Source organism: Symphodus melops (genome assembly GCF_947650265.1).
Source record: "Symphodus melops genome assembly, chromosome: 15".
NCBI classification, from domain to species: domain Eukaryota; kingdom Metazoa; phylum Chordata; class Actinopteri; order Labriformes; family Labridae; genus Symphodus; species Symphodus melops.
This window is the reverse complement of record NC_136705.1, coordinates 20,836,413-20,848,810: the sequence shown is the minus strand read 5'-3', so window position 1 is coordinate 20,848,810 and position 12,398 is coordinate 20,836,413. Positions and strand designations below refer to the sequence as shown.

The following is a 12,398-nucleotide window of genomic DNA, read 5'->3' as shown; positions in this document are numbered from 1 at the left end:
CTATATGACTACTACTACTAATAATAATAATAAAATGATGATCAATGACAACAATAATAATGATAGCAAAAAAAATATAAATAACAACACAAATAATAAATTCAAGATTTGTCACACGCTTGAACAGATGAAAAATGAAATGTAATGGCTGCTCCACAAGGTCATGTGATAAAAACATACATATAGGCTACAGTGAAATGTAGAAATAAACCTATTATTAATACACAAATATGTAAATACACAAACATGTAGAAAAAGATATCAAAGAAAAGGTGAATTATGTGTTTAAGTCTCATGGTGTCGATGTGCAGCGTGTGTGTGTGTGTGTGTGTGTGGTGTTCCAGCCACAGACACAGACTTGAGTTCTAGTTCAAAGACAAGACATCTTTAAATTTGATTCAAAAGCAGAACTTCATTTAATGGTGTCGAGGCTGTGGATCAGTGGTATAGAGTTGCTCGCCTCTGAGCCAGAAGGTCGGGGGTTAAATCCTCAGTTCCTGCACACATCAACACCAACACACTTAACCTCAAATTGCTCCCGCTGCTACACCAGCAGCGTGTGAAAAGAATAGTTCTGATGGGCACTTTGGCACTTTACATGGCTGCCTCAGGAGATTGTGAATGTGAATGTGTAAATACAGCTTGAATGGCCCAAGTGTATTTACCAAATAGAAAACAATGTATGCATTACTGGATAACAAAGAGGTCATGTCCGCTGAGCTGGGGCTGGTAGAAAGGTTTCTTCAAACTGAGGTGCTCTGATTTTCAGAGGCATGATAAATGAGTAATGCAAATGAATACATGCCTTGTTTGATCTTCTATGAACTGTTGTCCTGCTTTGAAGAGTCTGACCTGGGCCTTGTTAGATGATAGATGTCAAAGCGTTACAGTATTGCTGTGCTGTTTTACGTTTTATTTTTGTGAATTTTGCCTTTATTGGACAGGAAATGTTGTGAGGAGAGAGAGAGAGAGCGGATGGGGGATGGGGAAGGCGTGCAGCAAAGGGCCGAGGTCAGATTTGGACTATAGATTATCTATACATGGCCATGTAACTTAACCGCTTGGCTATCGGCACCCCTTGGACTTGGACTTGAGCTTGTATAGCGCTTTTCTAGTCTTCCGACTACTCAAAGCGCTTTTACACCGCAGATCACACCTACCCATTCCCACTGATGGCTGGCTATGTGGACCATCCAGTAATTAATTCCATTCACGCACATTCATACGCCCCAGACACAGCAGGGGGAGCAATTTGGGGTTAAGTGTCTTGCCCAAGATCGGACATGTTGCTCGCAGGAGCTGGGGATCGAACCCTCGACCTTCCGATTGAGGGACGACGACTCTACCAACTGAGCCACAGCCGCCCTTGCTGTCTTATTTTAATTCATGTCTTATGTTGTCTTGCTTTTATGTATTTTACATTTGCTTCGATATGTATATTATATTTTCGTCCCGTTTTACTGTCCTTTTTTTGACCACAAGCGTGCCATCTATCTTTCAATGAACCTGTAATAAATTAAAACAGAAATGCAGATTTTTTTTTAATATTTAAAGGTTTATTAATTAATATGTACTTTTCTGTTCCATCAAAACAGATTGTCTTATACTGCACAACTTGCAGGAAAAAAACACAACATATATGCTGCATAATAAACACCAAACAGGGAATGTTTTTGATGGCTACAACAAATCTGTCTTGTATCATTATATTCAGCACAGATTGTATGCTTGGCTTCTGAGTGCAGAAAAGTAACCACATAGTACCATAAATATTTATGTTTTATTAACCTTGCTTTGGTCAAAATGGTCCAAAAAGCTAAAAGTCTTGCATTTTGGGCCAGAGTCTAATCTAGTCCATCAGTTTTCTAGGGATCCAGCATTCATGGAAGTCTTATTTAAGCTGACTCCTGTATATACAGAGTAAACACAGAGAAATCCTCAGTGTACGCGAACAGGGCGAGGGGGCCTTGCATGTCTCAAAATGGATCACTGAGTATAAACAGAGTAAGGCAGGCTGGGGTAAGAGTTACCTCCACTAAGGAGGCACTGTCACGCAGAAGTGGCCAGACACGGTGCAGTCCTCCTCAATCACAACACAATTAGATTTTGTCTGAGGAAGTGACGCTCACAGAGTTGTTATCACAGGGAAACAGGTTTATATGAACCTACGTCTGCTAAAACAAAACCACTTCTGTGGGTCGGCTTAATAAGATCCTGATCGGACTGTGTGGAGGACGTTCACGGAGGCCATGTTGGTCTCAATCAGTTTGGTCAGAAATCCACAGCTGACAGGTGGTCAGAGGAAATATGTTTTCTCAACAAACATAGTTTAGATATAAAGCAACAATATGTAACTTTTTTTTAATCTTGTGTTTGTAGCTTTGAAATTGAATCTTAAAATACAAGAACTTTCAGCTGGAAAAAAGACATCTATCATATTTGCAAAGCGAACTCAGGTTGCCTCAGTACTACTTTGGCAGCAGCTGCAGTTCTCTGGTGGGAATTACTTACAGCTTTACGGCACTTGTTGAACAAAAGCCTTCAGCCAAAAAAGAAGCCAGTTGGCCAGTCTCGGGAGGATTTGATATAATGGCTAAGTCTAAGAGACAGAAAGAAAAGAGTGACCGAGCATGAAGCCAGACAAGAGTAAATGTACCTCAGGATTTTAAAAGTTGACGAGAGCTTCACAAAAGCTTCTGATGCCAAGCTGGCAGTGGGTTTTACAGCAGTGCAGTTGCACTCAGCGACCTTCGCTGCTCTCCCAATTTCACCAAACCGAATCCCTCCATAATGTTGCTGCTTTAAAGTCTTAAAGTAGAATTAGCCAAAACTCAAGTGCATATCTTGGAAATGGTATACTAATGGAATAATGGTTTCAGAAAATGTATGACTTCACAAAAGAGATGATTTGATTGTTTTCCTCTTGCACACAGTTACATTTTGGGATGCATGTTTCAAACATAAAGCTGACCTAAGAACAGTTTCAAACTCACGCTGACAACTCATTTCGAGCAGCTTTCCTCAAATAGTTAAATCCCATTAAGGTTCATTGGTTTTGCTTTGAGGTTGGAGTTTCCTGCTGAAGAGTCTGGTTTGATTTTGACATGTCAACAAGGTCGTCCTGTTTAAAATGAACCACACGCAAAGTGAGTTTTTTTGGTTCCCGAGGATCATTCCCAGGGTCGAACATTTCTGCTACTGACATAAAAGCAGTGGACAATATTAAAGATACATGCACTGGATCACAGAATGTAGAGGGTCAATGACTAACTTTTTATACAGGTAAAGCCTTAGCTACGCCCGAGACATATTAGCACCTTTTTTTAATTTGATCCATGTATTAAATTCACTCTATTTCCTCATGATAACTTAATCTCCCACTGTTTTCTGAAGATCTTAATAGGTAGACAGAAATGTATCTTCAATAATCTTGTCGGTAAAAAGAAATGTCAAGTGTTCCTGAACTTCAAGCAGTCAGTTCACTATTGAATTCACAAGTATAAATACAAGAGCAATTAACAAAATACGGTTGTAATCAATGTTTTGTGCACCATGAATGATGATGTCCGGCATCAAGACCGCTGAAAGAGGCATTCATGTCTAACACATAAACAATGTTAGAAAAATAGTACGAATCCAACAGTTTAATTTCTCATTTAAAATGAGTTGTAAGCCTTTTTTTTTTTTAAGGGATATTGAAAGTTTTCTTCATGTGATGCAAAAAGCGTCATATTGCATCACATGAAGAAAACTTCCAGGCAAAGAAAAACACATTTTTCTCGTCTCAGGGCAAAATGAGGGCTGGATTCACGACCATTCAACACTACTACCATGTTTCTAATGATACAAAGCTTCATGCAAATGGGTGAAGTATCCCTTTAATCACAGCACAAGGCTTGGATTGAGTTAAACAAGTAGTGGAGATCCCAGATGTCTATGCATCCGCTGACACTGAGCCAGTTCTGACCCGGGTTTAGTCTGTCTGGACCAAAAGGCTGAGGTCTGGACTAAAAGGCTGAGGTCTGGAGGATTAGCCCATCCTGGTTTCACGTTTCCCATCAGCAGCCACATGCTGGGACAAGACAGCAACACACACACACACACACACACACACACACACACACACACACACACACACACACACACACACACACAACACACACACTACAAAGAATCACTGCAGCTTCTTCCACATCTGGGGTCATGGAGATGAGCAATGTGTGTGTGTGTGTTGGTTGAGGATGCTTCTTGACTGGAGACGTTTTTCTTGATCGTCTCCTTCTGAACTGCTGATCTTTTTGCTGGTATAAATCACATCTTTTCATTTTTCTCTTTTTGTTTTTTTGCTTGCTAACACATGCTTGAGCAGATCCCTGACATCGCCTGAAAACAGCTGTGTAGTCCGGTTACTTTGTACAGATTTATTTCACATGCAGGGACTTAGCAGTTTAGACAAAAGCAAAGAGCTTGCTCCCCAATCCTCTCTGGTAGGCAGCAAAGTGAGTTTACTCACAAAATGTAAGAAAGTCAGAGCCGCTGACTAAATCAAATCTGATAGGAACGCTTTACTTTCTTTGGTTTTGACTTTTTCTTTAAGGAACAATGGCAACAAATACAACTTTTTAGGTATCTGTAGGAGTTTATTATTAATGTAAACTTTTTTTTAAACAAAAAATAATATATAAGCACACTTTACATATCAAAATAATGCTCTCCAAAAGAAATATAGACATCTCTACTTTAACTATAAACACATTCAGAGGACACATAACTTATATTTAATACGGTCAGGCACATGATCTGCTCCTGCTTATTTTCAAACGTATAAAAGTTGTTGGGGGAATAAGCAACATGACCAAATTATTCCAAAGAAGGACACTTGAAACCGGGCTGGTTAAAATATTAAGATAAATCCGAAGTAATGGCTGATGTGAAATGTGGGTCATATTTTTCCTTTCTGACATGTGCATCCTAACACATAGACACTCTAAATAACGAAATGTTCTTGATATTGTATGTTTTCTCCTGTCACAGCCCTTGCTAATGAAGACATGAGAAAGAAATGTTTAAAAAAGAAAAGTATATTTTATATAAATAAGGTGTACTTCATGTAAGCAAACATAACAAGCTTAATCACTTCTTTTAGTCCCTCTTCTTATGTACAATACATTATCAGAAAATAAATGGGAGTAAATCTGTACAAATTATGTCAAATATATAATGTATATTCAGTACAAAAAAACCTAGCAGCATAAGAAGATAATGAAACGTGAGCTCACACTGAAGAGAGTGAGAAAAAGAGAAATACACCTGATAAACTGCTTTTTCAGAGTTTTTGAATCCAAAGTGATCCCAGATTCTGTGTCGATAAGAGCCATGTGAGTATGAATGCGATGTGGTCGTGATGTTCTGCAGCAACACCTCCTTGCCATGGCACTGTGGGGGTAAAATGATTAAAACCTGCAGCAGAGGACACAAAACACACACACAGAAACAGAAAAGAAACTGATTTCTGAAGGAAAGAAACAGGTTAAGAGGCTCGTTCAACAGACTGGACACACACATCAGTAGCTTTATCAGTAAAACACACACACACACACACACACACACACACACACACACACAGATCTTGGTGAGTCCAGGAATGACCTTGAACACACGGCAGCGTTTTCTCTTTGTGGAAAGGATCAAGCTAAACTGAAGTTGACTTGAGTTAGCTTCAGATTTGACGGCTGTTCAGAGTTTTCCGTCACCCAGACAAAGTTTAGGGGAGGGGGAGTGCAAAAGTAAAAATATATTAAACCCCAAAGAAGAAAAAAAAGTCAAAGAATGTAGATTTTTCTTGATATTTCTATTTTGTTACTACAAAAACAAAACTATTAAACGGCACAAAATATGTGCTGTCCATTTGAAGGAATTGGTGGGGAGGAGATTTGACTAAGAGTTCAGTGCAGCACTTTTTAAGACTATCAGGCAAATGTTTTTTTTTGTTGGAGCAGACAAAATCCATGTCCAGGATCATTTGTAATATTTAGGAGCAGTTTTAAATATTAGTTTGGAAATACATGAGGAGGATTGTACCTTTGACAAGAGTATAAAACAAATGTATTAACAAACGACACGGAGTGTGTTTCCCAGTAAGATTTCAAATTATTAAGTGGTTCGAAGCTTTTGGGACAGACTGTCAGATGGTTGATGATTTTGCCGCTTATGTCTGAAAGATGAAGGGGTTAGTGTTATCTCCTGCAGGCGTATGCGTTTATGTTTTTGACCACATAAAAGCCGATGGTCATGGGAGGCATGGCTATTGTCCGTCCAGCCCTCAGTGTCTTGGGCTTCAGCTCAGGGAACGTCTCATTATCCATCATGAGCAGCTTCTCACCGTTCAGCTGGACGTATCTGAACAGAAAACACACAGTGTATGTGGTCAGTGAAACTCATTTGTTTCTGTCAGAGTTCTTGTCACCTGAGAGGAGGTTATGTGAAAAAAAAAAAAATATGAGAGAAATCTGGATTATTCTTGAAGCTCCCTCCCTCTGCGCTATGATTCTGTCACTTGTCCACATGGGGGTGCTGTTGTTGCAGAATTGTGTTTTCACTTTTTCCCTACAGTTACAATCAACTGCATGAATGTGGTGAATTCTAAATACTTTAAGGGTTAATGTAAATATAACTAACATATTTACTACATTTTATACAAATTGTGGAGCTTAAAAATATACCAATATTATAAAATCGAACACAGAAAATATGATTTTGGCGGGATTTAATTTCTCATATTTCTTAATTGTCATGATTCTATTTCACAACATAAATTACAGATAAGTTGGAGTAATAAAAGTTAAAGAGATGCTTTCTATTTTCTGTTTGCATCAGTGAGCGTAACTGAGAAATGCAGCTGACCCTGACTCACGCAGCCTTGCCTTGTAACTAAATGTTACCTTCCTGTACTCAGAGATGAAACCTTTCTTTGTGTCCTCTGACTCTCTAAATGTCATCAGTAATGTTTAAATAAAGCTAATGCATAAAAACATTGAAAAATGTGAAATATTATGGAGGAGTTTCCCTTGTGTCACACTTTTACAAATACATTTTAGACCTCACATGAAGATGGGAGATAATTGATTAGATTTTGTTTCTCAGCAGGATTTTAACATCAGGACTCTGCTTTAAGAACAATCAGTTTGTTTTGAATTAATGATGCATTGTAGTGTAAACTATCTGTCACTGTTATATCTAATATTTTTAATCGTGTTCTCAATAGAAAGTCTTTGTGCTGAGTTGCACCTTTAACACGTTTTTTAACTTTACAGTTCTGCTGTTTTTAGTAAATATTTTTTATTAAATGTTTACGTCGTAAAGTTCACGATTATAATTGCAATTTTACCCACACCTCAAGTTCTATAAAATATCAAAAGAGGCTACGCTCCATAAGCAAAACTTATGAATCCGAACTGGTCAAAGCTTTCTTTCGAAAGAAAGACCCGAGTGCTCGGCTGGCTTTAAAAAGTCGCACTACTCAGACAAATTTATAGACATCTGGTGTTGCTAAATTCTTCATAAAAGTCTCCCTGTGCTGTAAAGGAAAGCACTTAAAGCCTGAAAAAGGCCCATCGTTAGCCCGCTTTGCTATTAATTGCCTCGCAATTCTGTTCTAACACCTAAAACATCCTCCATCATTACGCCGTTATTGAAGGATCATGCCTGAGCCTCAATTAAGGCCTTATGTAGGTATCATATAACACTCAGACACACACTCTCACAGTCCCAGGTCATTAGGCTGTTGTTTTAGGATTGGAGGCTTAAGTCTGAGTCAGAATAACAGGCCAGGGGCTTGGAGCAGAAAGGAGGAGACTGAGAGCATAAACATTCAATTTAAAGGGAGGTTTGAAGGCCATGAATTCAATTACCTCATCATATCCAGTTTAATTCTTTAAAGTTAGTTCTACAGGATTTGGAGTTTAATGGCACTTAAATAAAAAAAAGCGTACAAACAAAACATCTGTTGTAGACTATAAAACAGATTCAGCCAAACGACCGTAAACACATTGAATGTCTGCGACTCTGGATTACTCAACGTGTCCTCAGCATGATACAGCGAGACAATCCAAACGAACAGACACCTCTTCACTAAGTAAGTCTTCTATTTTTTATGTGCTTTTACTCGCTGTTAATTGTTTTGGCATTTCAAGCCGAGTATTTTATACTTAAGGGTAGATTTTAATGTCTTTTTTTAGCTTTTGCATTTTTTCCCTGTGTATTAAAATGTTGTGGCAAGTTATTCTGAATTATATAATATAAGTCCACTGTTTTTTTAAATTAATTTCCTGCAGCTTTTGTATAACAAATGAAGGCTGGAAAAAAATACTACCAATTTAAGACCCAATTAAAGTTGTTTATGAAATTCTCAGTGTGCTTTATAATGTCTTTCAGATCCTTGCTAAAGTAATCCATCCATCATCTTTATCACTTTTCCCATTGTGAATTGAGGAGGTGCTATAGCTGATCCTAGTTGTCATTGGGCGAGACTTTGGACTGTTGCAAAAATAATTCCTTTTTCTAAACAGTTTCATTATTAGAGGAAAATTATATGAAGTGTTTCATTTGTGATATTAATGCAAGCGCTGACTGGACTGGAGGGAAAGTGTAGCCAGGAACGGTATCATATATAATAAGACCTCCTCGTAGTTTGGAGTGAAAACAAAAGGACGCTGTGTGTTTTTGTGCGCATGCGTTTAAAAAAGGCAGAGCGGTTCTTACTTGGCTCTGAGTCCGTCCGGACCGAAGGGTTGCAGCAGGTACTGATGGACAGTGTTGTTCCGTAACGTCCCCGCCAACTTGATTTTCTTCCTCGATCGATGCAGGTTGATGATGTAGATTGTTATGGACCCTCTCACGTAGTTATGACTGTTGCAAAAAAGGAACAACCTTTAATACATCAAATTAAAGAAGGACAATAAAGACAGCAAAACTAGAGGCTCCCATTCGACATCTGTTTAACGGGATTCTTTATGTATTGCTCCGCCATCTTTAATAAAATTCTCCATAATTAAAGATGACTACAAAGAGAAGGAATTCTTTGATAATAAATTGTCGTCACGTTTAATCGTAGGATAAACCCCTGACTTCTTGATCTCATCTGGATCAAAAGGTCTTTCAGAAATATCATAAAGTAAGATGAAGGAAAGGAATGCCAGTACGCAGCAAGTCGTCCTTTATCACAGGCTCAGACTCATCATCTATATATGTCAGAACCAAAATAAACCACATTTCATTCTCAAAGCCATTATTAACCAGTTGTGACCATCTGCTGCCAAATCGGCTTCTCTTGTACAGTTTCTAATATTTAAACCTGTGGCGATATAATCAGTGTCTCATAAAGGGTGTGAACGTGACAAGCGGAACTTCTTGAGTTACATCGACAACAATGTTTGAGTCCCTCTCCTGAGAGCGAAACACTGGGGACTTGATAGGGAAACCAGTCAGAGGTAAATATCTATGGGAGAGAGATAAGACTAACATGATAACATCTAATAAAGGGCCCCGATATGAGGACAAAGACAACACGGCTGTAGTGAATACCACATGTGGGCCTTGGTGTTCAGGGTCAGGACCGTTTTCGGTCAAAAGTCTGGCAGACAACTCTCTGTAACCACCAACATCTCAAACCTGAAAAACAATCTTGGTTTTTGGTTTTGTTAAGTATTCATGTTCTTTTGGGCAACTTATTTCATTAACCCTGCATGACTGCTAATATTCAATATATGGACTGAGAGAATTGAGAGTGTGGTTCTGCAGATGGGAAAGCTGTGTGTCTGGCTCTGTGTTAAACTCTTGGAGCCATGGTCCAAGTTTCTGAAAAACAAGCCTCTGAGTTGTACATCAGATGGTGAGATGGAAGGAGAGATAATGACCCCTCAGGCCTTTCGAATGATGAGGTTCTTAAGGATCCAAACCAGGAACATAAACATGTGTTGATGCTGTTTGATGTCGGAGCATCGCTGGAAAGTGGTAAAAAAATGCAGTGCAAACCACTAAAAGGGGTAAAAGGGCAGTGAAAGTCAAATATCTAAACTGCTGAGACTTTTGAAACCGCTGACTGCCTGAGTACATTTAGATTCTCTGCTGTCTTACACAAAACAGTCTAACCACTAAGACTACAATGGTTCGTCCACTTAAGAACTGAACTCTGCACAACCACAACCTGGCAGAAATCATGGCAAGATGGACTGGATTCAAGAGGGTCTGCTTTAGTGCTTCTCTGTCTGATCATTGTCCAGGGGTGACTGGTATGCTGAGTTAAACCATGCAGTACCTAATGCTGTTCTGAGTGTTCACACAGCGGCCATTTTTGTTCTCAGATGTCAGGCTGAGGATGGGACTCAAAAACGCTGCGATGATGTTGTACTGCTGTGTTCCAGTTTGACAGATAACACATCGACTTTCCAAACAGGTCATAATCTTTGACTTGCTTCCCACCTCATAACAATATATGTGTTATATCTAACTTGTTTTAATTTAAAATATGGTCGATGTGCCGTTGGCTTTTTAATGAAAAAGAAACAGGCAACGGAAATCTGGGGGGACATCGGGCCATACTTCCAGTTAAATCAACAGTTTGACAGCAGCTAACTTCAGATTGTTTTATATTTAACCTGGTGATTAACTTTTCAAAAGGGCAACCTGACCAAGAGGGCAGCAGCACACGTCATAAACAAACATGACAAGATTAAGAAACATTTCACAAACAATAAGGTAAGAGCAAAGGGTTAGGGTAGGGAACACTCTGATAGTCTCACCTTTTTGTCATTGAAGGTAGAGCCAAAGGCTTCAACTGAAAGGAGATCTGCCTGTTTCAAATCATTCTGGAGAACGATCCACGCAGAGCAGGGGGAAGCAAACATAATCGCTCTTTTCCCAAACTCAGTGTGGACACGAGGAACCACTATCTTACTAACATACCTATTAATTGTATTACAAGCCATGTTAGAAGAGACATGTACATTTCTTGCTGACAGGAGTGTTAGCTACCTGGAAATGTAAGCAGTACTTAAATGATAATGAATTGATTAAGACAATTTAGCTCTGGTCGATCAGAATCAGCTTTATTGGCCAGGTGTGTTTAACACACAAGGACTTTAACTGTGGTAGACTGTGCTCTCATTGTACAAATGTGAACATTAAATATTAACAGTTGCAGGGAAATATAAACAATGAATTAAAGAAGAAACTGTACAAGACAAATTAAGATAATGGTGCAGAGGTAAATAGTGCAAAAGGATTTCAAATACTTGTGTGAGAGTCATCAGGGCTCGTGCGGCTGTGTGCTTCAGTTATGCAACTCCGACATGTTTATCTATCGTCTATCTGTGCAGCGCTCCACTATTTGTCTGAGAGATGCTCCAGCTGTAAACGAGCCCTGTCTAAAGTAAAGCAGTAAGTCTAGCCTGGTGCTGACAGCCACTGGTCTGGGTTAAATGATAACCTTGAACAGGCCACGGTGGCACAGACCGCCTTATTGTCCCTTCCCCTCCCCCTCAAATACCCCCTCCAGCCAATCCGAGATGGGATGAAGGCCTTGCACTTCTCTCAGCGGCTCTTTGACAACAGCGAGGCATAAGCCACACACCTGATAAGTGATACCCGTTAAGTTTTATAGGCTCCGAGCTGTGAATGAGCGGGTGTCTGCCGTCTGCTTATTTATGGGAAGCTGAAAGGGCTGGTAAGGGATTTTGTTCTTCCCCACCAGACCTGAGCCTCAGGTGTTTGCAGGAGGACACAGTGAGGAGAAAAGTTAAACCGCAGGGGTATGCTTTCCATCTAAATCTTCAAGGACATTCCCAGAGCATTGCTGAACATTACTGAAAGTATAGAAAGATGTGCACTTTGTCATCAGTTGGCTTGAAATGAAAAATAAGGCCAAGTATGGCCTTATTTTTTTTAATCTACCCTGTTGCAGTGTTATGTAGCAGGCTATAAACTCAGGCAGGGTGGTTCAGCTGCAGTACGTACTTGTAGTAGCTGGTACAATGGGCGTAGATGCGTAGCTTGTCTCGTATGACTCGTCCTGGTTGCGGTTTTCTCTGTAGTCCAGCCACCCGAACAGCCAACACCCTTGGACCAACGAGACGCTTGAAGACCAACGAGAACCAGTAATCCTGCAAAAGGTAACGCCATTGAACACAGTCACACACAGAAACACATTTGACTTTTATGGCAGTAAAGTTATCGTCATGACGCTGAAGGCAGGTATCACCTGTTTGTTGTTAAAGATACGGTGCTAAAACAGGCAGGTGTGGGGAGGCGGTTTAAAAGACCTGATCTCATGACAGTCGGGAAATTGTTTCAAAGGCTTGCCAACTGTGCTGTAGGTAATACACAGCGAAATGGAAAACAAG

The 12,398-nt window shown here is 39.6% G+C and overlaps 1 protein-coding gene across 1 annotated transcript in view; it reads right to left on the bottom strand.

Moving 5' to 3' along the window:
* Positions 1-4,626: 4,626 nt before the first annotated feature.
* hpse2 (heparanase 2) overlaps positions 4,627-12,398 on the bottom strand; it is a 50,358-nt gene continuing 42,586 nt past the window's right edge. The window contains 3 exon segments of the mRNA XM_079362756.1: positions 4,627-6,399; positions 8,761-8,907; positions 12,013-12,158. Coding sequence (XP_079218882.1) covers positions 6,237-6,399; positions 8,761-8,907; positions 12,013-12,158 — 456 coding nt within the window. The 3' untranslated portion in view covers positions 4,627-6,236.